Consider the following 24,688-nt stretch of genomic DNA (forward strand, 5'->3'; position numbering starts at 1 on the left):
AAGATGGCATTCAAAAATCATGAACATATTTACAGAAAGGAGAGAAGGTATTGCATTAATCAAGTAAAAGGTGTTTAGCAGTTCTGTTGACAGTTAATGTATATTTCCTGTTGAGCCAGACATTAAGCTTTGTAAACTGATCATTGATTAGAGTGACGTCAGTGAAAATGCAATTAGTCTTATATATTCCTGGACATATGGAACGGATGTTGCAAGATAGGCAGGAATTAATCTCCTCTATTGCCTTCTTCCTCTTTCATTTTATTGTGAGGCTCATGACTTGACTATAAAGCTATGGATATTCAAAGTGGCCAAAACCTGAAAATGCATGCTCTGGTGTTCAGCAGCTGAGCTTGGGGCTTAAAGGCCCATATCTCTGGACAGCAGAACAGGAAGGGAAGAGCAATGATCATTACTGAAGGTACAAGAGTACTCCTCATCCATCTGAGGCATTGTCTCTGCCAGCAAGACATCACTGAAGAAATAATTTGGACTTGAGCCTAGTGCAATGTTCTGGACCTCCTGTGGATCTGCTCTCATTCGTGTGTCTGCAGTCAGCTCCGACTCCTGTGATCTTAGTCCTCTGGCTTAGAGAGCTTTTTAAAGTGCTTTGGATGCTTTTCACTTCACTTCTGGCCTGTGCTGAGCATGGTCTTGTTCTGTCAGGAGATACTTTAAGTAGTTAATTCAGACAGGACAAATGCTTTTGGCAGAAACACAGATTTGCAGGAAATTTTTACCTTGCAGAGGTGCATTTTCCAGCTGTGAAACAGCTGGGCCCAGGCAGATTGGATAAATGTGATCAAGTTGTTTACTACTTCAGTAATTATCTGTAGTGTACCATCCTTTGTGGTATGCCTGCTTCTTTTTTTACACAACTAAATTGCTGCCTGGCTTGCAGAGTGATGTGAGGATGCAGTGTACTACTTGACAGCCCTTTTCCATTGCATGGTCTGTGTGGAAATTGCCTGTGGTGACTACGTAAGAATAATTGATCAAAGCTTTGGTGATTTTTTTGTTAGGTTGTTTGTTAAATAAGCAGGTGTGTGTGGCTTGCTGTCAGAAGCTGGGACACTCCTCTCATGATTGCAGTAGCTCATGCCCAGAGAGGCTGGAGGTCGGTCTGGGCACAGATGTCATGAGCTGGCATGGGATAAGGTACTCCAGCTGCTAGCCAGGGCAAGCTGCCTCTGGCAACCCAGCCTTCTCATTTCCAGCTGCAGTGACTGGGTCATCCTCTGTCAAGAGTCCAAATTAAGGTTCAGACTCATGGGAGGTTCCCTAAATCACCCCAATGCTGACACTTGAGCAACCTTTCACAGTTGTATTTCCAAATCTGTGTTTGGAAGTGAAGAATGACTACAGAAACCAAACAAATCCCACCTGACTATTTGAAACTCTTTTTCTAACAAAGTTTTAATGCATGCCAACTCATTTTTGGCTCTCCACAGCATCCTGAGCCAAGGTGTGTTTTAGTACAAATTGTGAGTTGTTCAGGCAATGTTGTAACCAGAACATTGCTATATGATTAAATTTCCCCCAGGCTGGGCAGAAGACTTCAGCAATCATTTTCAGGACCTTGATCAGATATAGTTTCAACTTTCTTTAAATGCAATGCAAAAGTAACAAAGAATCCACCAATAAATTTGAATGCAAATATCCCATTCCTCTAAACCACAATAGGACTAAGATTAAGTATGTAACAAATTAAACTCTATCTCTAGGGAGGCAGAAGTCTCTAGTGTGCATCCTGTACTGCCTGTCCATCTATTTTTTCTTTTATATATTTAGTCATTACCATGTTTCATTAGTGACAGGCCTCTTGTGGTTTGGGTTTTAGGACTGTTTAAAGGCTGGCAGCCAGCAGCAGTTGAGTCATTTGTATAGAAGGGTGCTGATAAATTATGCTGGACTTCCCCTATCAATTTAATCAGCATAGACTTTAAAGTTCAATGCTCAGTGTCATTATAATAATCAAAGTTGAGATTGCATATAAAGTCTGATTAAAATATTTTATGCACCTTTCTGTTATATGCTGTCTATAATGGGCAATCTGTATTATGCTAATCTGAGCCTTCCTGGATCATTCTTTGAATTCTCATGAGTAATAAGAAAAAACAAGCAAAAAGAATTGCAGACTCTATGCTGTCTTTTCCACACTGATGAACAACTTAGTTGATACTTCTGGTTTGACTAATGTTCTCCCTATTCCAGTGCAGTGTTTCAGGTAGCAGCCAGAAACATGTGCTTAGAAAGAATTACTTGTGCAGGGAAGACATTTTCGTTTATTCTCCTACTATTTTTAAGTTAGGGCAATAACCTGAAGCTTGAGGGCTTATTTTATTTTATTATTTTTTTTTAATGTCTTGAAATATGACTGAACATGTGCACTTCCTGAATAAACATCTCAACCTTTCTGTATTCCTCCTTCCAGTGTCAGTAATAATGTCTGTGAATAGATACCACCGGTGAAAGGGATGAAGGATTTCCCTTTAACCCAACTTCACTTGGCCATCTTTGTTTCCCTTCAGGCTGTTACACTTTTTGTGGGGTGAAAAGCTAGCCAAGTGTGACTGGGTTTCCTTCCTTGAACCGTTCATTATTTCATGCATCACTTGCAGCTTGTCCCTAGCCACATCACTGGAGAGTACATACATTTTAAATAGCATGAAGCAGAAGGCTTACAGAGTGGAAAAAAGAGCGAGAAGTATCTGCTCAGACAGCCAGAACTGTCCTGATCCTTCCTTTCCTAAGAGTTCAGGCCACTGCATGACGTGTGCTCAGACGTAGCTCCTGGCTTCTCTCTGCCCTGAGGGGGAAGACGATTGAATTGGTGCCATGAGATCTGTAATGAAACTTGGGCACATACCAACACACTTCTTGTCTTCTCACGTCATTTGCCTGCTTTCCACAGCAGTTAGACAGCTGTAAAACCTTAATTTCTAAAAGTGCCTCCTTTTTTCCTCTGTAGTCAAAATTCAGAAAAGAAAAACATGAACTTTGCCCAGCGGGGAGAGAATATAAACAGGTAGAAAATTCTGCCTGTAAGGTACTATAGATCATAAACCTTAACTCATCATCAATGCTAAAAAAGAAATTTGTGAAAGGAGCCCCAGATGGCACAAACCTACACCAAAATGTTGTTAAATCCTGAAGACTTTTTTTTTTCTATTGTTGGATTCCTGTGTTCTCTTGATAAACAAAAGTTTTCCTGGTGATGTCTTTTATGCTAAAAGTAATATGCAACAAAAATGCAAAGAATATGCCCAATGGGATGGTAAAAGTAGGTAGAGAGAATTAAGGCTATTTGAGTTAACTTACCTAGACATCTTCCACACATTCTAACTTTCTCTGATGGTAATACTGACTTCAAGTATCCAAGTATTATAAAATACTTACAGACCTGTTGTTAGTTTAGTTTGAAGGAGCAAAAATGTTTTTTTTTTTTTTTTTTTTTTCTGTTTTGTTTTTTGTTTTTCTCTGGAGAATGAACACCATAGAGTTTTGCTTGAGACTCCCTTCATTTTTATTAAAAACGTTTATAATTTCTTACTAGTGAAATTAAGGTAATCATTGACTTGCTTCAATAATAATTTCGTAGAGAGCAACAAACTAAAACCTACCAGTTCTGCGTGTTTTTAAATGTACTCTAGAACTGTATTTTGAAGTCTTGGCCAGCAATGCCCTTCCGATGGCCCACTGGTCATAGTCCTTATAGAAACGCGCTGTTAGTTGCTGCATGGTCACAACCATTTTAGTTTATAAGCACTGCCTTCTCTTTCACCTGGTAGATCACACTGTGTCAGACAGGGGATGTAGAGTAGACTACAACGGTGTTTTTGGTAACTAGCTGCTCATATCTATCCCAGCATTATAATTCACTAATACAGATCACAGAAAGTTAGAAAGTTGTGGGGAGTAACATGGGATGATTGCATTTTCCTGAAATCCAACTTTTTGTTGTTTTTATGCTGTAGAAAATAATCTTAGCTTTGTAAGTTTCTGTTTTTATTCCCTTATCTAAACATATGTTCTTATCCCTATGTATTAGGGTGGTGTCCACTGCCTTTACAGCCTTTGGAGCTGTAGGGCCCCCAGACAGGGTGCTGGTGCTTCACCAGAGCTGGGTTGCAGGGAATGTGCTGCCCTGGCTCCTCCTGGAGCTCAGTCAGGCTGCAAAAAAGCTCAGAATTAACAGCCTATGGGCATCTTTCACAGCACAGTGTGCAGACTTTTACATGCATGGCTCCAGTTAAATTTAATTCTCAACATAAATAAAGCAAGCTTTCTTCTTTTTCCTGTAAATATAAGGAACTCTCTTCACTGCATCAGGAAGTCTTGGGAGAAGTCAAGAATATTTGTAGAGCTGACCCTATGGGGTTCAATAAAAACATCAGTGTATTTTTAATGCAATGTGCCAATTTAAAGTAAGCTTTATATTTCCTCTTCTAAACTCCTCTATCAGAGCAATTTTATTTCAACTCCTGACTGTAAGCTGGAGGAAGGCAAGGAGAAATTTCATTATTGTCACTCCTGACAATTCTGTTAGTATTTACAGGCATCTGTAAGTCACTAGCTTGAATATTGCTCCCTTTGCTTCAGTTAGGTATCAGCAGAAGATCTGCATTAATGGCATGCTCTTTGGAGCTACTGGAGATATTTTTATTTTAGGTAAGCAGGGATAGATACCAATGCAAACTGCAGCTCTGTGAAGGGTCTGAAATTATAGCAGTACTCATTTTCTTATCACCTGTTGATACAGTGCTGATACTCAGTGATATATCTGCTCTCTCTCCTCTGCATTTCACCTCCATGGGTCACTGCAGTTCACTGCTCATCTCTGGAGCAAATGGTGTGGAAGAGAAGACAACTAACTCACTGACGGCAGAAGTCTCAAAGTGTAGCACATTATATAGGTTCTAAACTCTGCATGCTGTCTGGGGTAAACACAAGGTTGCTTCCTTTCATCCTAAAACATTGCATGTTCCTTGTAGCTGTGCTGCCTCACATCAAACACAAGCGGCTGGTTCCTTATCCCTGTACAGATGGGAGGTGCTGGTCCTGATCTCAGCACCTGTTGCCTTGCTCCCTGCTACCTGTCTACACATTCTCTTACACAGTTGTTGCTATTTAAAATCTTCCACTCATATTTGAAATTGTGTTTAGTTAGAAAAATCCAAGCAATGCTCCAATATTTGGGCTCCATGCCTCCTCTAGAACATTTCCTGTTTTCATTACATATTCTGGGGTCTCTACAAAGCAGAGTATTTCTATTTCCCTACATTGAGCAGAAGGGGGATGTATTTCATCTGTTTGCCAGAGCAGCAAGAATTTGAGATTTTTTGATATATATTTTTTTTCTATTACAGCGTAGGAGGACAGTTGGACATTTCTAGGACTTTCTGTGGGAACTGGTCTCTTTTTAGGACACCCCAGGTGCCATCCTGTAGGGGCTGAGCCCAGGGCAGAGCTGGAGGCTGGTAACAGGGTCCATCAACAGCCAGTGATGAACCAGGGCTAGTGGCCATCCAGGGAGCCCAACCAGGAGTAAAAGAATGAAACTAGGAACGCAGCTGGAGACAAGCTCCAACAGACTTTGGAAGGGGTTCACTAAGGCTAGAAAACAGCTCTCCTGTGGTGTTTCTTAGGCAGGGACTGACAGTTCTGGGCTGAGCTGAAATAGGGTCTTTGGTCATGGGTACACATGGCAGCAGGCCCCAGGTGGGGTCATTAGGGCCAGCAAGGCCTGTTGGTACCTCTGGGGTTCCCCTCCTATAACTCTGTGTAGACCTACGGCCATAACCAGCAGCAGGACCTTGTGGACATAGCTCTGACTTGATAGTGGGAACTCTTGAATTTTATGCTCACCACCTAACACCAACCACCCTGCTGCATGATCATCAACATGTTTCTCTTTCTCAATCCACAAAAGCTCCTTTGATGATGTTTCATCAAGGGGGCACACCATTTAGTTGCTGACTGAAACATTGCATAATGAAAATGTTTTCTAAGGATTGTTAATTCATTGTTACACCATTTGTTGTTGAAGGAATTAAAAAAAAATCAAAGAAATCTTGGCTGTATTGAGAGAGCAGTAAAACAACCTTTGCTTTTCCTATAACAGAGATTTCAACTCTTATAAAAACTGCATATGTCAACAGGGATTCACTTTATGCTCTTTTCCTTGATGATGTGTCCTTAGAAGATGCTACATCAGTAAGTTTTTAGGCACATTAAATTTATGCAGTAAAGCATTATTCAAAATTCAATGGTTGCTTCATATTTGAAACAAAAGAAAAACCCTAACAAGGTATCCAACTGTGCATATGTATCTTCCCTTGAGAAAAAGGTTGAGCAAATAAACACTTGGTGTAATTTTTTTTTTTTTAACTTTTCATTGCTAACAGCACATTTGGAAGGGGCTTGGAGATCGTTATGAGGATCTCAAGACAACAACCTGGTAGGTCAGGAAAGTGATGTACTAAAAAGAGCCTTGGAGAGATGCCCACTGCCTGCACTAGGCTTTAGATCAGACAAACACATCCTGTGTCTTTATACACAGACTTAACGACTATGCTGACCAACATGTAATCTGAATCTGGACATATCCATATGAAGAAAGTAGACTGCCTAGGTCAGTATTTTATGAATCTTCCTATCTATATCTGTACAAAAGATTAAACTGGCATGCCTTTAAAATAGCAACACTATGCATTTATAGTTTCCGATTGCTTGATTATTTTGAGTACTCTTCTTAAGTAACATTTATTTATTGCTGATAGCTGTCCTCAAGCTTTCCACAGAAGAGTTTAAAGCAGTAACTGGATTGAAACATAAAGTTATATATAATGTTAAAAATTGAGAGGATTTATAGAATATTACTTTGAGTCCTGATGGTCATCTGATCTGCCTTGGAAGCCAAGCCAAGCCTTGAAATACAAGCCAAAACTATGGCAACAGCATTCCCAACACAAAGCTACCTAACTGCTCTGTGAAAAAAATGCAGCAATGAAGATTCCTAAACCCCTCTAGACAATATCCTCTATTGTTCAGCAAGTTGCATAACCTAAATTCCCTTTTCCTGTAATTTAAATTTGTTACTTTACTCATCTCTCAGTGGATCTGAAGGAGTTTATTGCCTCCTTTTCCTTGTCTTTCATATTCAGCATATGAAAGGCTGGGAGTATCTCCCTCCACCTTCTCCTCACTAGACTAAGATCTCCCGGCTTTTTCACTGTCAGTCACACATTCTGGATGTCTGATCACCCTCTGTTCTGTTGTAAGATCCTCTACAGGGTTTTTCTTGGTATGTTTTTGAAGGGCTTTGAACTGTGCCCTTCCTGCAGAGCCCCTGTGGAGGGCATGTAGGAGGTCAATTTGCATCTAATACCCAGGATCCTGCAGCACCTATGGGACAGTGCTGAATCGTGTTCAGTTTATTCACTGTCACAGCCAGGACTCCTTTCTGAGGGAGGAACTGTTACCTACTCAGTTATCTCTACTCTTGTTCTTCTGTAAGTGTTTGTCACAAATGAGGTGCACTACTCTATTTGTCCGACTTCTGCCATAGTTGGTCAGTGTCCGTACATCTTGGCATTGGCTGAAATGGAAGAAAGACACAATTCACAAGTTACTTGAAATACCAGGTATTTGAACAATACTGGAGAACCCCTAGCCAATATATCTTCTGCAAGTCCTTGACAGCTATTTTTCATTCCAACCATCCAGCTGGCTGTGCGCTCACCTCCCTGCACTTTCAACCTGACCAGGTTTTTCTAGCTCACTACTGGGAATCTCATCATGTCAAAAGGCCTGCTAAGGTGCAAGAAGTTACCTGCTCCTTTTCCCCTGCTCACAAAACCCACTTGCCTGTCAGAGAAGGTGAACAGGATGAGATAACATGGATTGTCCTTGACAAACCCATGGGGATTGTTGCTTATGACCATACAAATTTTACATGCCAACAAGGAGACCTGGGTTTATTTTATTCTCAAATTGCACAGCCTAGCCAGAAATTCTTTTTATGACCTTTCTGCTTTGTGAAGGTATAAACTGGACGTGTTCCTTCCCTGTTTTGTAAACTCAATCTATTCTTAACAATTTTTCTCAGAACATTGTTAACAAATCTGATGTCAGCTAAACACAGCAGAATTTGCCCATCAAAAAGCATTTATCTTACCTAAGAAATTCTCTAGCCTGTTCACATCTTATTATAGCTCTTTTTTTACACCTTTTTATTGCTATTAGTAACCTGTGATCAGATTGAGATGACTTCAAAGTGTGAACCAGGGCAATAAAAATCCATCTTTCCCAGCATATTCTATTATCAGCATTATTTTCTTCATTTTTCCTGTTGATCAGTTATCTTCTCGCTTCTGTATAATAATCTTTTAGCCAGACGGTGTTATTTCATGCTGAGCAATCTTCTTCTCTGCAATTAGTCTCCTCATCACTTCAAAGAGCTATAAGAATTTTGTTCAGATTTCTTTTAAAGTACAGCTCTTCCCTACCTTTGCATTCCACTCATACCTGGTACCTGACAATCTGCTTCTACAGAATTGCTCAGTCAGTCTTATATTCTTACATTTAATTCACTTATTGAGCTTCATAGACCAAGTTTTACTGGGTGTGAACTTCTCCCTGTGCCACGTGCCACAAAATGTGTTCATCAGGCACTAGGCTCATGGTGCCACCTACTCCTGTCCCCCCAAGGCCTCCTGATTTAGCAGCTCACGTGAACCTGCTCGTGAACCTGCTCGTTACTCACAGCCTCTTCTCAAATTCAGCCTCTTCCAGCAAACGAGCCCTTCTTTGATCATCTAGCACATTAATGGGGCACATCAACAGTTCCAGCACTGCCCTGCTAATAATACTTTGCTGCAGCACTCATTTGTAGTAATTGCAAAGTTACTGCTTTTAATTGATCTGGAGTTTCTTGACAGAAAAAATAAATTAAAAAAAGGCTGTATTAACATGTTTTGTAATCCAAAAGAACAGAGATAACTTGTCTGATGTTGTGGGAGAGAGTCCGAAGGAAAAGGAGTGACGCACGTTTTGTTTAATTTTCCTGCCACTTGGGAAAGAAATATATCCTGCCCACACAAACCTAGAAGAACTAATTCTGGTGTTAGTGAAATGCTACAGTTTTGCAGCTGGAAAACAGCCAGCGCCTCAGTCAGCAGCAGAGCCTGCAGTGGGACATCCTGCCCAGAGTTTTATTATGGATTACTCTCACAGTCTGACCCTTCTCCTTTCTTCTTCTTCTCCACAGATCATCAACTCGGTGGTACTGCTGATTCTGCTGAGCGCCCTGACCGACCCTGACCAGTACCACCTCACCAGTGCCGAATTAGGGGGTGAATTTGAATTTATGGATGATGCCAGTGAGTACAGGCTGCCTAAGCACTAACATTTTTTGCTCCAGCATTCAAGTAGCTGTCCTATTGTTTCAGTAATTATTGTCCTTTAATTATTTATTCCCCTTGGTATCTTACAGATGCATTTTTATTGTGAAAGATGTATTTGTGGCACAGTTCAAGCTGGCTGCCGATTAGTAGCCTTACCTGTTCCCTGTGCTGTTTTCTGCCTTACCAGGGCACAGCCAGTCCCCAGATGCAGACTTTATGCCCCAGCACAATGCTGAGAGCCTCAGGGGGGGGCTGCAAAATGCAATGAATGCTTGGCCTCTGATGTGGCTGCACACACGTAAGACCATGTGCTGCTGTTTCTGTAACCAAATGAATGCAGTCACTCATGTTGTACATTTACACCCCCAAGTGCACATGGCATGACTTGCCCCAACCTGTAGTGATAGATGCAGATGTAAGTATTAACTGTACAGTCATAGATGTATAGGGATAACACAGGGCTGTTATCTCTCACCAAAGGCCATAGTAATCTTCAATGCCATTTATTTCTCCTGCAAAAGCCTCCTGCCCTTTACAAATGCTTCTTTCTTCCATAGCAGTTTTATTTCCAGGGCAATGATTTGGTGGCGTTTGGTCTGCTTGTTTGTTTTAACTGTTTGAGCAGTATCTAGAAAATTTTCCCTTGTATATGGTTCTGATAAAAAATGTCTACGTAATTGTTTTTCTGTTCACAAGATTGCTACGTTCAACATTTCCCACTGCAATCTGAAATAAGGGCTCCCATCAGTCCCACTGGTGCCTTGCTGCTCAGGGCCACACATCTACAGCAAAAGGTTCCAACTCATTCCTGCTGAAGCCAATAAAAATATCAGCAGGAAAAGGAGTAGCTCTACGCATGAGAAAAATAATTATGACCATGGTGTATCAGAGCTGCTGGGTTATTTGTTAAGGGATGCTTATTTCCACAAGTTCCTTACTGCAAATATGCCTCAAAGGCTTACATTTAGTAACAGGGGGCAATTGCTACTTTATTGTGTCTTCACTGACAAAGCACCAACAACTTTGGACTAAAAATCTTTTTATATAACTGGATTTAAGCAAGTAGGGACCATCATACATACAGATGGGCTCCTAGCTGATTCTGACATATTAAAACTGACTGCCGTGTCCTAATTCTCAGAGATTAACCTTGGTAATGACTGTCTGTCAGTGTGGTTTTATATAGCCGACATCAGAGGCCTGCCAGTGCCCAGGGCTTTAAAATAGTAATTCTGTTTTGTAATGCAATAGCTGTCAGATCAAGTACATTGGGGATTTCCATCTACACTTGAAAATTGTATTTTCTATATTTTTTATTCAGGTTTCTGAAGTGAGCCCTGAAAGGCTGTAAAAGGATGGCTTGTGGGCCAGGCAACTTCATTTCCATTCGGCAGAGGGAACATTTCTCAAGCAGTTAAATTATGAACGAACATGTGAATTAAGGTCTCCTTTTATTCTTTGACTCCCTCTAGCTTAATGCCTTACCGAGTAAGGCAGCTGAATCAGGCTGCTGACTTTTATAGTCATTGGAAATAGCTGGCATGAGAGATTTTTATTTTTATTTTTTTTAATATGACTATATTTGTTCAAATCAGAGGAAACATTTTCTTGTGAGGTAAAACATCAAACAAACTTTCACATGTTCTTCCCTTGTCCCAGTTTTGTTTGTCTATTTTTCAGCATATATTTCCTAGGTTAGCTGCATGTGCTGAAATTCTTAGATGTGAAACCATGCATACAAAATACAGTAAGATACATTGACTTTTACACTTTTAAATGTCCCAAAGTTGTTATCTGCACTTGCAGCCCAGAAAGCCAACCATGTCCTGGGCTGTATCACAAGCAGCGTGGCCAGCAGGGCAAGAGAGGAGGTTGTCCCCCTCAGCTCTGCTCTCGTGAGACCCCACCTGGAGCCCTGCGTTCAGCCCTGGGGCCCCCAGCACAAGGACATGGACCTACTAGAATGAGTCCAGAGAAGGGCCATGAGGATGATCAAGGGGCTGGAGCCTCTCCTATGCAGACAGGCTGAGGGAGCTGGGGTTGTTCAGCCTGGAGAAGAGAAGGCCCTGGGCAGACCTTACAGTGGCCTGCCAGTGCCTAAAGGGGGCTGCAGGAAAGCTGGGGAGGGACTCTGTGTCAGGGGGTGTAGGGACAGGACAAGGGGGAATGGCTTTAAACTGAAAGAGGGGAGGTTTAGATTAGGCCTCAGGAGAAATTCTTCACTGTGAGGGTGGTGAGGCCCTGGCACAGGCTGCCCAGAGAAGCTGTGGATGCCCCATCCCTGGAGGTGCTCAAGGCCAGGCTGGATGGGGCTTTGGGCAACCTGGGCTGGTGGGAGGTGTCCCTGCCCATGGCAGGGGGCTGGAACTGGATTGTCTTTAAGGTCCCTTCCAACCCAAACCATTCTGTGATTCTGTGCTTGTACTGACAAATAATAATGATATTAGTAACTTTTATTCTCTGCTACTTTGGTTGCCCCTATCAATAGCAATCAAAAGAAAAAGAAAAGAAAAACTAACAAACAAAATAAACAAACAAACAAAAGCAGATTTTGCATGTAAAATTGTCATTCCTTTTCCCTCCCTCCTCAAATAGACTTGTTGGTCAAACCTCTGCAAATAGTAACTGGAAACAAACTTTTCAGCTGAGTAACAGTAGTGGAGGTAAGGCTCACCTGACATTGATGACAGATTTTCCCTTGGCTCCCAAGAAACCAGGATTCTCCTCATATTTGTATTCATATTTCTTTACGACTGTGCTAAGGCCTGCTTTATGGACAATTTTCAGTTTTCTATTCCAGCAGTGTCACAACTGTCTGTCACACTTAGAGCCAGAGCCAGTCAACTGGGAAAGATTTGAAAATGCCAGTGCAGCACCAGTTCCTATGCAAATCAAATGGCTGCTTACCCTTAACTTCAGGGTTTAGGCTGCAGCATGGTTCCCAGGGCATTGCCAGAGGCTCTGCACCAAGTGGTCGATTAAGCAGAGGAAGTATCTACCTGAGCACTTGGAAAAAGCTGTAGGGCAGAGCTTTTTCTTTCTATTCTAGAAAGGGAAACAAAGGGGGAAAAAGCATCTGCCAGGACTTGCCTTGTGGCAGATGGATGTGCTGGGTGACAGGGGCGTGTGGCTTGGCTGCCGCCCCGAGGTGTGCATCTGGGAACTGGCAGTGCTCTGGGCTTTCTCTTCTCTGCTGGCTGCTCAGCTGAGCCCTTTCAGCCTCATCTTTCTTTCCATTATTTCCTCAGAACCTGGGGGAGTTTATGAACTAGAAGCTGGACTGGGAAAAATAAGAAAGAAACACGTGAGCTGCTCAGTGCAATGCTTTTGCTGGTAAAAGCATGATGATCCCTATACGGGAAATGGAAAAACCCTGTAAGTCACTCTGGCTTCCCAGAGGGTTTCACCTGAGACTCCTGCTCAACTTTTTCAAGTGTGCAGGCTATGATCCTGATGTGTTATAGCTCAAATGAGCAAGGAGTGTTGCTTGTTCTCATTTACAGCCCTCATGGTGTCACAGGTGTGTGTGATCCTTCCTAACCCATATGACAACCAGTACTAAAATCCTGCCAATGCCCTGTGGGAACCCATGGGAACATTGACACCAGTGTCTGCAAATCAGGCCAAAATCAGCTGATATTCCTGTCCAGGATATGCAGACGGGGTGAAGGGTGTCTGTACAGGATTGAGTGGAACAGTGGGCAGGCTGGTGGGATGGTCTCCTTGCAGAACGTGACTTGCACCCCAGGGTGCAAAAAGATTTAATTCAAGTAGATGTATTTTTATAAGGAAACCTATAGATAGCAGACTTGGACTTCAGCTGGGAGAGTACGATGGAGCATGTACCCTTCCTGCCCCTCTGCATCAATATCACTGGTGTAGTATGAGCCCCATGTTACAGGGAGGGGAAAAAACAAGATCCTTGCCCCAGCACAGCATATTTGGGGCTACATCTTACCCTCTGAAGTAAATGAGCTGGGCTCAAAGGTGCAGAATGCTCTTCTCTCTTTCCTTCTCACTGACCTCCTTCTTTTTCTGGAAAGAAAATGTCACTGATGCAGGGGCTGGACCCCAGGAGCAATGCTGGGAGCAGGGGCACAGAGCTCCCACAGGCAGGCTGGAGGAGGAAGAGAGGCAGTAATCCTCAGCAGGCTGTAACAAGGCCAGGCTGCCAGATAAATAAGGCTGGGAGGGCAGATATAACTGCCTGGGGATCGTAGGCTGCTGCTCAGCATCTTCTTGGTTCCTCCAGGGTGGGCAGGGGAGGAGCTGGAGGATGGGAGGTCATGGCCTTGCTGCGGCTCCTCGCTGTCTCCCTGTGAAGTTATCACAGGCAGAAAGATGTCTCCCCACAAGGCTCAAGAGAGAAAAATCCAACTCAGTTTCTTTAAAACCAAACAGAAAGCTCAAGAAGCCACGTAGAGCAGCAGGCTATGCAAACACCTCAGTGGTGCAGGTATAGCTCATCTAGTGAGTGCCACAGGATGTACAGCGTGGCTGGGGAACAAATCACATGCCTCTGCTGGCTTCTCATTCAGCGTGCTACATATCTGGTTTCACTCTCATTAATTGAAGCTGACACAACCCAAAAAGCCCAGTGAAGCCTTAAATGAGGAAGGATGAACTTGGGCCAACAAAGGCTTGGCACGGCTGCGCACGGCTCGAGTGGCACCAGGGACCAGGCTTGCTGAGCTCTGGCCATGAACCAGAGCTGCCAGGATCACCAGCACAGCCAGGCCCTAACTGCTGTGTCTGCTGCAAGCAGCAATGACAGCAGTTTCCCCTTGAGACAGGGAATAGGGACTGGGATTATGAATGAGCAGAATAAATAAGAGCACAGTGCCTTCAAACTGATGGCTAAAGTGAAAATATCGATCCAAGAGGCTCTTTTTCAAGAGCTTCAATTGAGGCTGGTGGCTACAGGTGGCCGTTCCCACATCTCGCCTTTCTTTCATAATCTTGACTGCACCGGGAGTGCTCAACATCATTGTGATTTCACAGGAGGTTTGGGGGGCAGTCAAAATAAAAACCACACAAATAAGAGCATACAAACAGACTGCAGAAACTGTTGTTAGCACAGGTTCATTTTTGTGCGTGCTTCTGTCTTGAGGACAGAATACCAACCACCTGCAACAGGTATAGCACAGGCCTTAACTCCTAAAAAGCTGGAATCTGCTCGTGATAGTGTAGCTCAGGTGTCCAAGCTGGATACATGAGATGAGTATCAGGAGAAGAAAGTGCCTCTGAAGAGCAATTTGTGTTGGAGGGCAATTTGGGAAGCACTGAGATGTCATTCCCTTCTGCATTACAGGGACCCTGTGTGTCCTCCCCATGGCATCCACAAGCCAGCATGTGTGAAGTTTTGGGTACGAGGCACTGTGAGTAAGGAAATGGGGACTCCAGGCCCTTGTCACACTACAGGGGCTTAAAAGTGCCCAGAAAAGAAGCTCCATCCATTAAATCAGGAATTAGCCTGCAGTAAGGTCTCTTCTGCTGCACTGGAGTCCCTGTCCAGATCAGGCCCCTTCAGGGACCTTCCTGCAGGCTCCTGGGCACCTTTGCAGGGCCACATTTGGATGCAGACAGGGAGGTGAGGGACTGTCCCTTGCTGTGGGATGCTCCTCAGAAAGTGCTAGAGTTAGGTGTCATGGCAATGCTGTGGTCAAATGGAGGCATCTTCACACTTCAAACGCCTCCAAAGTCAGGCAGTGATAGGTAGTGAGCAGCCTGAACACAGCATTTCTGTGTCTCAAGTCCCCCAAATACCTCACGGAGGCAGGCAGTTTCCACGCACATGGTAAGAGCACTGTGAGCAGCAGATATCTCACGAATACTCACAGAGCTGGGACCTCTACAAGTCATGTCCTAAATACCTTGCCTCCTCTCTCCTCTTTGTGCTTAGCCTCTGAAGAGCAGTAGCAATGTTCAGTTGTGCTCCCAGACCTATTGTCAGAGCAGGGTCAGAAATACAGCCTCTCACTTCTGGCATCCTAAGGCCGGTGATTATATCTAGGGAGGTGTATAGGAAAAGACCAAACATACATGATTTTTACCCCCCAGGATCTCCTTCCAGCTGTCTGTGGCTTAGAAACTTCTTAAATCTAATGAAAAGTTAATTGAAAGTTCAGCAGCAATGTAAGAAAAAAGACAGGAGTCCTGTAAATACTCCAATCAAATATGTAAAGAATATTTTACTTCCTTTATTATTTCACCTTTACTGACAGTTATACTTCTTCATTAATAAATCATGTATCTCTGTACTATTCCTGGTTGAAATGAAAGTTTGGAGTACATTATTTCTGTTGTAAGATACCCCTACTTGCCTTGTCTACTTCTGCTTTTAAAAATGTATTTCTGCTTCTCCAAAGTGTTTATAAAGATGTGAGCAATGATACGTGGCAGCTGTTACTGCAAACACAAGCCACAGTATTCATTCTGTCCTTTCTTTTTCTCTCTCTCTCTTCTCTCTTTTTTTTTTTTTTTTTTACACACCCATGGGAGCTTGGTCATTCTTTAGGTTAGTTGCAGAGTAGGTGTGGCAATAATGAGAAGATCCTGATCTCCCCAAGGTTAATTTAAACTTATCTATCTAGTTCAATGCAGACATCCTTTCCAAGGCTGTAAACTTTTGTAGTCTGGGAGGCATGTCTGCAACCATGGGCGAAGATGTGACAGTGGTTCCTGCTGACTCACACAAGACAGATAGCCTTCAGCTGCCTGTCCTGATACCAAAAGCCGTCTCACAGCAGGCAGAGCAGGGTACAGGATGTAAAGGTACCCGAGGGGCTGGTATCAGCCAGGCATCCGGCTCCTGCTGAGCTCCATGTGTCTGGCAAGCTCAGATTTATCTCCAATGGTCACATTTTGATTTCAGCACTGACTCTTTCTGACTACAGACATGATCGTCCCAGGCAAAATAGTCTTCTAGCCATTCTTTCCCGGATGTTTGAAAATCTTTCAGAAAAAAAAAAGGAACAATTCACAGCATCTCCCCAGCCTTATCAGGACTGCATAGGCTTGTGCAGTGTAACCACTGCTTTAGCTTCTCATAATTTGGAGATTTCCCACAGGACCCAGAGATTTCCTCCAGCAATGGCTGCATGATGCACCTGGCTCATCCCCACCCACCCAAGCTTCCCATCCTGCCCTTTGGGATGCTCAGCACTAAGCAGATGGCAAAATAACTGAACCAAGCTCTGATTTTTTCCTGCAATCACTCATATGTGTTTCTTTTTTTTCAGATATGTGCATTGCCACAGCAATTTCTCTTCTAATGATTCTGATTTGTGCAATGGCTACGTATGGCGCGTATAAGGTAATTCATTACATTCCATAAAGATGTGAAGCAAGTGAACTATACAACTGCAAATAAAATGAAGAAAGTTGCTTTCTAACAATTTTGTGTTTATCTGAAAATTGAGGGGAAAAAAAAAAAACACACACACACCAAAAAACAAAACAAAACAAAACAAAGAAGTGGCAGAGCTGGTTGTCTAGATGAGTGCTATGACACAGCCCCACGCTGGAGGCTGCTCAGATGTGTTTGCTCTCTGTACTTTCAAACAGGAGTAAGCTCTGGGCAAACTGTAAATTCAGGGAACTGAATCTTGTTCCTACCAAATTTAATGGATTTTTTTTCCATTCCCTCCCACATGAGTGGTTTGTCCAGATATTAATCCTATTTATTTGGGAAAAAAAAAGTCTCATGTGGTTTTTAAATGTCTCAGTATAATGAGCTACGGGGCTTGCACCACACACACTGCAGCAGCTCAGCAGCCAAGCTGGCTTGGCCAATCTTTTTGGCTGAATATTGTATTTCTTTTAGCCTATTTTACAAGTTATTTCCTCTTACAGCTTCATGAAATGTAACATTGCATTCTGTCAAATATTCCTTAGGTTTCAGTGCAGAAAGATATATATCCTCCCATTTTAGCTTGTGGTTGATGTGTTTTTATTTTATTTCCTTTCTAGCAACATGCGGCTTGGATCATCCCTTTCTTCTGTTACCAGATCTTTGACTTTGCTCTCAACACATTGGTTGCCATCAGTGTACTTGTCTATCCCAGCACAATTCAGGACTACCTCCGCCAGCTGGTAAATTACCTGACTTTCACAAACCTTTTGGGGCGTTGGGGAGAACCGTGTAAGGTGCCCGGTTTGTCCCTTATTTCTAGCCAGTGGTTTACTGTTGACTTCCTATGCAGTCCTTGAACAGTCATCTCAGTTTGAGCTTGCTCATCTATATTCCACACCCTTGCGAGCTGCATTGCTAACTTACATTGCTTACACTACAGTATCTGTGCAGATACTGTAATTACACAGATACTGGAGTTTTGTGATGCTGTGGAAGCTCTCAGCACCATTTCATTAGGAATGAGGATGATAGTGCAAGAGAGAGATCCTAAGAGATTGCTTTTGGATTCAGAGTTACTGCATTCATATCCAGTGACTTATTTTTGTTGCTATACCAAGGATGTTTTGTTGCTCCTTTGAATTTATGTAGCGGCTTTAACACCGATTTCTTTAGACAGGAGTTAGATTCAAGGTAGGTTTGTTTTTGCTAGAAAATATTATCAATCTGTCTCATCTTTGGGACAATTAGAGGCTCCCTTCTTGACAGGTTCTACTGTGGCCAAACATTCATAATCAGTACTGTGTGAGCTACAGTATGCGACTGCAACCACCTAAAGTGAAAACAAGCAAATCTTTCACCTCTGGTCCTGGGCTGTGTTTGGATGGGTTCAGATGGAGTTGCAGAGCTCTGGGACAACTTAACGCTGTGGCTGTCTCTGAAAACCTGCCTTGAGAACTTGAATGCAGATTAGTTTGGCTGTGAACTTTGTTATGTGGATGGAAAACCACCTAGGGCATTATAAATAACAGGTAATGAGCAACAGCAGGCAGATAAGTGGCTGCACAAATCTCTGGGAAGAGGCAATGTGTCAAGCCAGCGGGAGCTGGGATGCATCAGGGACCTGTTATCCTTCACCTTACTTAACACCCGCCCACAGTCACAGCTGGTGCTGCACTGGAAGAGAAGCAGAGGAACAATTCAAAAGGTACTCAGAGATAAGGGTGGAAAAGAACAAATTAAGGCTGGAGCCCTCCTCTTCACCCTTTTCCTGCAGCCTCTCACCATGGGTCGGTGCCAGCCCCCCTCCTGTGGCAGCACGAGGACCAGCTGCAGCTCTGGAGCTCACACTCCCCATCCCAGGGGGCTCACTGTAACCAGGTTTTGTTTAATCTTGGTCCTTGAGGGAAAATATGAGGGAGAAAGCAGCAGTCTGGGGCTGGGAGCTGCATGCTGAAGAGCTCCTGTTCTTGTTGGTGCCACATTTGGAGCCAGCTCACCAGGAGGGCAAAGGATGGCCAATTCCCTCAAAATGTCTGCTAAGACATCACTGCCTTTGGCCCTTCAATAGCCAAAATACAAAGAGCAGACCCTGGAGGACACTGGAAATTGTGTAGCAGAGCTCTTTGTGAGCCACGTTCCCGTTTTGACCTACATTTCTAACAGCAACTCCAAGGTGTTATCAATAACTCCAGGAAGGACATGTTTTTCCCTCCCGGTCAGTGGAGCCACCATCTGCCTCACACATATATTTGGGTTTTCTTCTGTGATGCTTTTCCTGTGGTACGCTGAGGCATGGTGCTGACTTCAAGAAAGCTGGAGATTTAATCTCCTTATAAGAATTTTCCACACTGTTGAGATGTTTTATTTCTGGCTAGCTCAAATTAGTGAAACCTTCATTAGAAGTTACCAGAGGTAAAAAAAATAACTAACAACCTCAGAGAAAAATCTATAACTGCAAAAATGCCAAAAGACTACTTACAAGTATATTAGAAATGAAAAAGAAAAACTTCTAATGCAAGGAGAGGCCATTTGTTGGGCAGAGGTGATAAATATACTGATGCAAAGAAGGCAGGAGTGTTCACCAGCTATTTCTGCTCTGCATTTGGAAACAAGCAGTATAACATGTTTATGTAGCTGGGGTTTTGGAAGTACTTTCTATTCGCTGACAGTCAAGAAACATATTAAAGAGTTTTCACTCTGAACACACCGTTTTAAAATGAGCAAGCCCAGATAATGTGCACTCTGGAGTGTTAAAATGTCTGATTGCACAGATCCTTTCTTGCTGTTGTAAATCATCTTCTACGTGAGTAATGAAATTGCACAAGGCTTCATGAGCGCTAAACTGTCTGTGCTCAGAAGGGCAAGGGGAATTTTCAGGATAATTATAGGCTGATTAGCCTGACATTGCTACCAAGCGGAGTAACAGAAATGCTGAGATGAGAGTCAATTGACAAAGGATTAGGACAGAGAAATATGATTAATGACTGCCAGCATGGTTTCACAGCAAATCAGTCCTGCAGGGAAACTCATTTTCTGTCTCTGACAAGATTACTGACTTTGTCAATAAAGCTGGGCAGGGGCACAGTAGACCTTTGTAAGACATTTGACTTCGTAGCACGATGCTCAGAACATCAGTGAAGCACTAGATCAATAAAGGATGTAACAAATGCATTAGATCACGTTAGATGGCAGATGGAATAGGTTTGTGGTGCCCAAGAGGCCATTCACAAAGGTAGTGCCAACCTTGGGAGAGCTTTCCTAGGTCACTGTTCAAAGGGACCAAGTCCTCTAGAGGAAGGCTGAGAGCAGGAGCCTAATCTAGTAGTGCTGTGTCATCCTCTGAAAGACCGTACCCTGCATTACCCAAAGTGAGCACATCTCTGCATTTCCCAGAGTCAGTACTTGTGGCTTTTCCCAGCAAAATCACTTCTAGTAAAACCTGTGGCTGACACAGAGACTGATGGAGATGTAAATAACATTATGGACAGAACCATTACTCAGAGTGAGCCACATTGATTAAGAAGCTGAGTTCATTCAGCAACCTGTGTTACATTGCTAAATGTGAATAAATATTAAAAAAATAAAAAAAATATTAAAAAATACAGATGAGCTTATACCATGGCAACTGCAACTAGAATGCAGTGATTTTGTAAGCAGCCTGGGGGGAACTAAGTGACAAAACAAGAGTTCACTTTTTTTTTTCTTTTTCTTTTTCTTTTATTTTTTGCTTGCAAATACTATTCATGAGATTTGTGGGCAGAAGAAAATAAAGCAAAGAATAGTAAGATAGGAGGCTCTCCTTCTCTGTTGATCACGTAGATTGTGTCTATCTACTTCTGGTGTCTCCAACTTAAAAGTCAAAGTACATGCAGAGAAGCTCCTCTGTAAATCATATAAAAGCTAGATAAATTGTAGTATGATGACAGATAATCAAATTTCCTGCTTAGTTTGTCAAGGAAGGAGACCAAGAGGTGATGCCATCATGGTTTTTGTATGCATAGCATCTAGGTTTAAAGGCTGTTTAAATTAGATGAGAGGTGTAATGATAATGAGTAGCTAAAAGTTATTCCAGGTAAAGTTCACTAAGAAGCAAGATGTTTCTATTATACCATTTACAGCCTTGTAATCTTCCTTGTCTGGGCTGTGGTCCCTAGAAGAAGTAGCTCAGCAGGAATCTCTGGGACCCCCACACAGGAGCCCACATCAGCTGGCAAAAGGTTGCCACGTTTGGTTCAGAGCAAATACGCTCTAAGTAGGAAAAAACAGATGCAATGAGTGAAATTTGTGTCTGCTGGTATCTGATATTCAGAGATGCTGAGATGCTCTTGCAATGTCAAGGATTTAGGGGCAGAACAAGATGAAACTAAAAATAAACTTCTCCAGTTTTTAACAATAATATCACCAATGTAGCCATACAGCCCAGGTACTGCTATGCAGGCTTGCGCCCATGGACGTGCTCCCTTACCTTTAAATGATGTTCATGGTAGATATGATAAATACCACATTAAGAACAAGATTGCAGTTAATACCCATGTCCCCACAGGTGAGATATGAGTCATGCCAATTGGGTGTGATTGCTCCTGATGATTTATAAATCAGCCCTAGGGACATCTTGCCCTCATTCCCTTTGTAGGGGGCCTGCCAAGCAAGGCAGAAAGTAAGGGGGTAAATTGTGTTTCTTCCTGGCATTCTCAGTTTTTGTGCTTCTAAAACTGCTTTAAATATGGGGGTTGGTGTTTTAGGGGAGAACAGCTCCATAAGGGAAAGGAAAAATCCCAAATATTCTTCAAATTCATTATTGAATATCTGGAAGATCATATACCTCAGGTAATGGAATGTATTTGGCAGTCACAGAAGAATATGATTTCCTTACCAAAAGGTCAAAACCCTGTATTTTTAATCACTTCTACTTCTCTATGCTAGTACCTGGAATTATTTTATCTATTCAGTTTGGTGCAGATCTAGCAGATTTAAGTCTACCAACGGTGAGTTGCAAGCTGCTATAAAACCCTCTAAGTACTTTTAGGCAAATAGGATTCTATCAATAGGATAGGCAGAGCCCTAGCTAAAAGTGTTGCAACTCCAAAACACTGAGCATGGTGTTCACAAGCTGTTTTGTAACGTCAGCCTACACTGATTGCTTCTTTCAGAGTCTCTAAGTGTCTTTGGAAACTTTGCATTGCCATTTAGTACCCAGCTGCACACAGGTGTGTCCCTAAAATCCCATACACTGCAAAAGCATCTCAGCACAAAGGGTCATGTAAAATAAGTAGATGTTACAAATCTGTCATTTGAAACGTTGCAGGGAGATGACGTGTCATAAAACTTTCTGAAGGTTATGTTGAACGTCTTGGTCATTATCACTGTCACTAGGAAAAAAAAAATCTTCACATAGAGCAAATGTTGCATGTATAAAAAAAAATCTTGGTTCTTGGAGCAGCAGGGGTCTGAAGTACTTTGACCTAAAACACATTTGATTTCTTTACCCCAAATAACACTTTGATGTATGTGCTTTCTAAAACCTTAAAATTAAACACTTCATCTTCTGTCATCTGATAACAGTATACATAATGAATTGAACCAGAGGTGCAGAACAGGCTAGTCTGCAACTGAGTTACGCAATACTGTTTTTTTGTGAAAGTACAGAGCTTTCTCAGGTCATCTAAAGAAAATTTCAAAGTATATTAAATAGCTGCGATGCTGCTGTCTACCAGCTCGTTGTGCCAGTCGCGCTTTTCAGTCCTAGAGGTGAGGTCTAGAGAATGTAAAAGATTAAAACTAAAAAACTGATTCCTATAAACTAAAGCTTAAAAAGCGAATATTCTTTCTGACATTTTAATGACATTTCATAATTCCAAAGAAGTACAATTAACTTCCTAGCAGGGTTTTAAAAATTCTACAGATGCATTCCTGTTTTATTTCAATTCTGTAAGATCTAATTTCAGAGTATTGTAACTGTTGAACAAGAACCCACACCATCATATGAAGTGGATTATTTTGTGGTCCCAGAGGAAGGAAAGCATGGGTGGTTGTACAAGAGGGAACAAGAAGAAGCTTCAGGCTTGGGCTTTCTGTTGTTGTGCATTTGTACAATGTCAATACTATATACTTACCATGCAAGATTAAGATTCTTTTGAAGTCTCTAATAGAGCTTTGCTACATATAAGCAGTAATTATTTTTAATTGAAAATTTAAGGGCATATTACCATGCATGCAGTGCACTCAGTGTCCATGACAAGGTTATGAATGACACTTTAATTAAGACTTCAGCATGCCAGTGCCACACCACTACAAGTACTTTTTGTCTGTGCATGAAATTTCACATCTTCCCGCAAAATCCCTCCTGCATTTCCAGTGACGGGCTGGATTTTTTCCCACCCAGCCATATTTCTGTCTGAGCCTCATCAGACCTTGCACAACATTTGACGCTGAGCTTTTCCCAGAAGTTATGGCACTCATGCATTTGCCAAACCTTTGGCTTGACCCTGGTGTTCAGGACCATCCCTGCAGCAGGCTTCCAGCTCCTGATTTCCCCCATGGGTGACAAACCCCTTGCATGGGAACAGAATTTGTCTCTTCCCACTTTGTACAGCCACATCAGTGTTTGAGCTCATCACTTTTTGCATCAGCAGAGGGCAATGGGTGTTTGGTTCATCTGAGCCGCTTTTGGTACTTGGTTACGGTGTGAATGAAGGAGACCTTCCCAGCACAGACCAACTCCGCAGCAGTACCTGCACTGGGCAGCCAGGACACTTCCCGTAATTTTTCCTGCTTCTCTGCAAAATGAAGGTTTCATAACTGTTTTTCCTACTGCACTGAAGGTGTTTGTGGTTGTGAGTCAAGATCAGGTGGGTTGTCGGCCAGCCTGGGCAAGCCAGCATTAAATATCTTCTGGCTGGCAGGTGCAACCAGCCTGGTTAGCAAACAAAGTGAACTTCTTCCACGTTGACCCACAGCCTTGGGCCATCCATCACAGCTTCAGAAGCCTTTTGTCCCACACAGCAAGCAGGGAAGCCCCAGGAGGGGCCTGCTTTGGTTTTCATACAGCATGCTAAGATCTCCCAGGCACCACTTGGTGGGGACAGCCACCACATGGGGCTTGCTCCCACCTCACATCTGTCTAGGAAGGAAACTCCAAAACCTGAGCGTCGAGGACAGAAACCACAGAATGTGCTCCTCACGTACTCTCCCAGCTTGTTGCTTTCAGTGCTGATGAGGCCCTTTCACTTGAAGTACTGCTGACGTAAGGGATGTGCTGCTCCCAGACTTGGCCAGGTCTCTTGGCTCCAACAGATGTTCCTGCTCTTCAAGGTTGCAGGAACTTCCTTGGTCATTTTCCCACCCTCCTCTTGCCCCCATGCAAATCCCAGTTGCTTTGTTGTTTGGAAACAGGCCGTCAGGTTATGACCAAAACCCCAGCATACTGTTGTCTAGTCTTTGACTAGCAATTGGTTCCCCAAAGCCAAGCTAGGAAGTTCCTATTACGCTCATGAATTGGTTTGACTAGTTTTTAATGGTAGATCAGTACTAAAAGATAACCTATTTGGGCAGTTTTACTGGGACTGACCCTAACTGACTGGGCTTTCTAACCAAGCCGATGGCCTCACTCCTGCAAGCAGTAGGATGGTGCTGTGGCCGTAGTACTTAAATGTTCTGTACATAAGGGGTTTGATTTTGCTTTGCAATGCATCTTTTCTTGGCATACAGTCTTGCTTTCTTGGTCTCTGAGTGACCGTATCCACTATATTTAGCAATAACCTTGTGTGAAAAAAAAAAAAAAAAAAAAAAAAAAGTAACTCGTTAAATTATAGCAAGTTGGTTTCCTACAAAAGCTGTGCCTCGACAAAGAAGATAACACGATAAAAACCTCAGCCATGAAATTCAGTACATTAACAGAAACGTTGCTGTCAAGAAGCGGAAAATGTGC

At 42.7% G+C, this 24,688-nt stretch overlaps 1 protein-coding gene across 1 annotated transcript in view; it reads left to right on the plus strand.

Annotated features, from left to right (window-relative positions):
- The window catches only part of LAPTM4B (lysosomal protein transmembrane 4 beta), a 60,951-nt gene that overhangs the window by 6,884 nt on the left and 29,379 nt on the right, over positions 1–24,688 (plus strand). Inside the window, exons 2-4 of the mRNA XM_082752346.1 lie at positions 9,272–9,383; positions 16,649–16,722; positions 17,379–17,501. Coding sequence (XP_082608472.1) covers positions 9,272–9,383; positions 16,649–16,722; positions 17,379–17,501 — 309 coding nt within the window. The remainder of the gene's footprint in view (positions 1–9,271; positions 9,384–16,648; positions 16,723–17,378; positions 17,502–24,688) is intronic.

Source organism: Aythya marila (assembly GCF_965140915.1).
Source record: "Aythya marila genome assembly, chromosome: 2".
In the NCBI taxonomy this organism is placed as follows: Eukaryota; Metazoa; Chordata; class Aves; order Anseriformes; family Anatidae; genus Aythya; species Aythya marila.